Source organism: Protobothrops mucrosquamatus, unplaced genomic scaffold (assembly GCF_001527695.2).
Source record: "Protobothrops mucrosquamatus isolate PMUCROS unplaced genomic scaffold, P.Mucros_1.0 scaffold10149, whole genome shotgun sequence".
Lineage (NCBI taxonomy): Eukaryota > Metazoa > Chordata > Lepidosauria > Squamata > Viperidae > Protobothrops > Protobothrops mucrosquamatus.
Window position 1 is genome coordinate 10,550 of NW_015395936.1, and position 3,256 is coordinate 13,805.

General features: G+C 36.8%; 1 protein-coding gene across 1 annotated transcript in view; it reads right to left on the reverse strand.

The window, feature by feature from the left end:
* LOC107301128 (probable global transcription activator SNF2L2) overlaps positions 1-2,699 on the reverse strand; it is a 5,180-nt gene extending 2,481 nt beyond the window's left edge. The window contains exon 1 of the mRNA XM_015830391.1: positions 2,484-2,699. Within this exon, the coding sequence (XP_015685877.1) occupies positions 2,484-2,699 (216 nt within the window). The remainder of the gene's footprint in view (positions 1-2,483) is intronic.
* Positions 2,700-3,256: the final 557 nt, after the last annotated feature.

The following is a 3,256-nucleotide window of genomic DNA, read 5'->3' on the forward strand; positions in this document are numbered from 1 at the left end:
CCGACTTCCCAGAGCCACACACAGGGTTAACAATACAATAATTATACTCTGTCTTAGATTATGTCACCCTTAAATTAACAATTCTATAACATCCTTTAGCTCTCTTCTGAACAAAGTTATGTGATTATTATTATTTGAAATTTTCTCAGATTATTGCATCGTTGTACAATCAGCCACATGTTTAGATTGGATTGGGCATTTTTATCAACCTATAGTATTATTATCACCACCAGCAGCAGCAGCAGTAGCAACATGCTATCTTTCTCATAGTTAATGTACCATAAGACATATACAAGTTGTTTTGATTCCATAAGCATATACGGGTATCACCAAGTGAAGAAATTTTGCATCTGTTTCCTTGTAAATCAAATTTCTAAGGCAGCCCAATTCCATAAGGACTCTGGGTGATGTACAGCATTAAAAATAGTTTTACTTTGTTGTTCGGAGGCTAAGCACACACTTTTCACATAAATCTCCCAAGTGCAATCCCTGGTTTCTCCAGAGTAGGGGCAAGAAAGACTGATTTCTTCAGAATAAACTGCAAGAAATCTTATTAGTTCAGCAATGAAGGGAGGGATAGCCCTGAAGTAGGCAGACCACAATTTAAGTTTTTAAAAGGCGGCTTCCTATGTGCCTAAGGGATGACAGGAATCACAACTGTTAGCCAAGCTGCAAGCCGCTATTTTTCAAATCATTTTGGATTCATTATTTCTGGAATGTTGCCATGTAGGTCAGTTCTGCTTATTTGGCAAGTAAAAACACTGCTTTGTGCTTATGTGCATATGTCCTAACTTCTTTTTTATTTTAATAGCTAGCATTTCTTTGTCTTGTATTCAGCCTCTGAAAAAGCCACTTTTTTAAAGACAGGGTTACGATTTTGTTGAAATTCTCCCCATATCAATCACGCAGTCTACTTCAAGCGGCTGATCAACCTCAAGCAAGTAAGTCCCAGATGTTCCATCACAGAACACAACTGTCAGGAAAGAGCATTTAGGAATATTCCAAACAACAAAGATTCTCTGAAGAATTAAAACATCTGGTGAGATAAGGATATAAATCTTCATGGCTCAGTGCAAATGTTCATTTCAGGGCCTATTTTTGGATTTCAGGATTGTTTAGCAGGGATAAGAAAATGGAAATACAGAAAGAATGCCTTTTCAAACTTCTAGGGATATACAGATAGTCCTCGACTTACCATCACTATTGAGGCCCAAAGATTCTGTTGCTAAGTGAGAGTTGTTAAGTGAGTTTTGCCCCATTTTACGACCTTTCTTGCCACAGTTGTTAAATGAACCACTGCAGCTGCTAAGTTAATAACATGGTTGTCAGGTGAATCTGGCTTCCCCATTGAGTTTGCTTGTTAAAAAGTCGCAAAAGGGGATCACCTGACCTCAGGACACTGCAACCGTCATAAATATGAGTCAGTTGCCAAGCACCTGAATTTTGATCATGTGTCCACAGCAATCCTGCAGTGGTCGTAAAGTGTGAAAAAAGGTCTTGTCACTTTTTTTCAGCAGCGTTGTAACTTCAAATGGTCACTAAACAAACTGTTGTAAATTGAAGGCTATCTGTATTTATTCATTTCTTCAATAACTCATATTGTATTAATGGTTCTTTATATCACAAGAAATTGCATCCAGTTAAGAGATGTAACTTATTACACATGGTATAGTCCAAAATCCAAGCAGAAATATTTGCAATGCAGACAATACAAATACCATCCTGTATCTTTCCCCAAAAGCTTCTTTGTTCACCTTTGAGCAACTATGTGAACTACTTGAAAACTACTGAACTTAACTGCAGTAAGGAAACTTCTTCCTGGATCAAATTATTATTCATCAGCACAATCATTTATTACAGCTAACAAAAATTTCTTCCCATCAGCAATACAACAAATGGACTATCTAAAGGCAAGAGAAAGAGTTCTTTATATCTGCGTCCCTATACAAACAAACACGCACACACAAGCACATATAAAAGAAGGGAATTAATATGAAAATATATGAATTTGGAAACACTCTTGCCTGACTCTCCCTGCCTAAAGAAGATGTGATGCATGTTTACATCCTCTGGTCACTCTGGCGCTCTACATTCTAGTGCAGAACAAAAGAAATGGGAAAATATTCCTCCAATCCTAATTTATCATTCCTTTATTAATGAAGGGGCAAAGTCCCTAACATAATGAGTATGTTAAAAAGTAAAGGTAAACTCTTACTCCACCAGCTCAAATGTCTCCTTCTCAATCATCCTGTACAGTTCTTCAACACCACTCAATGTAAAGTTCTTCAGTTCCACTCAATTTAAAGTTAGATGAGCAAGTTTCTACCATTAAATTCAAAACCTCAAAGGTCAACAATTTTAATAGTACCTGGTAGGGAGATACCCCCAATTACTTGTTCACCCCAAAGGGCAATTTCACTTTATTCTTCAGTTTGTATTCTTGTATCTTATAATTAATACTGAAAAGAATAAGTTTTACATACCCTTAACCACTGTTTCTCTGTCAAAGCGTCACTGTAGTCCACATCCCTACGTTGACGGGACCCTCTCCCAAATATTTTTTCCTCCTCCTCTTCACACGTAAGCCTTTCAACTTCAGCATCGTCTTTGATGATCCAAGATGGCAACTCGTCTTCCTCCATCAAGCGTGGTTTGCGTTTTGGATTTCGAGCATCCTCCCTGCGCCTATCCAAGTCCATTCGCTGCAGATGTAATAAATATGATATTTAAGAAAGGGGATAGCAAAACAAATGCTTGCGGAATGTACTGGCTTTTTATTTTCTCAATAAAATTATCTGCCATGACAAACCTGATTTCTGCAATACCATGAACTAGAAATATTTGCTGAACAGGAAATCCAATTAAACATCCACTCTTAGAAGCATATATTAAGTATAGTAAGCTATATGTACACCAGCTATTCTAATACTGGATTTTAGCCAAAATGGAATCACCAAGAAACAAGAGGGAGTTATCAGCATGTCTGAGAAATAAAGTTTGCGGAAATACAAAGACCCTCCAACAACAAATTTACTTATTTGTATATATTAATAGTTCTAAGTATCAGTTCTTCCACAATAATCTTTTTTTGAAGTAATATCAAAACTAAGGGCTACTACAGCTTTTGCTATCGCCAAGTGTCACAATACCGAGCTTTTCAGCCAGCAGTTCTATAACTTCTATAAATTCCAAGTAAATTAGGCTACAATTTAGTACTGTAGTACACCAACTGTATTTCTTAGCTTTCCTTTTTCTG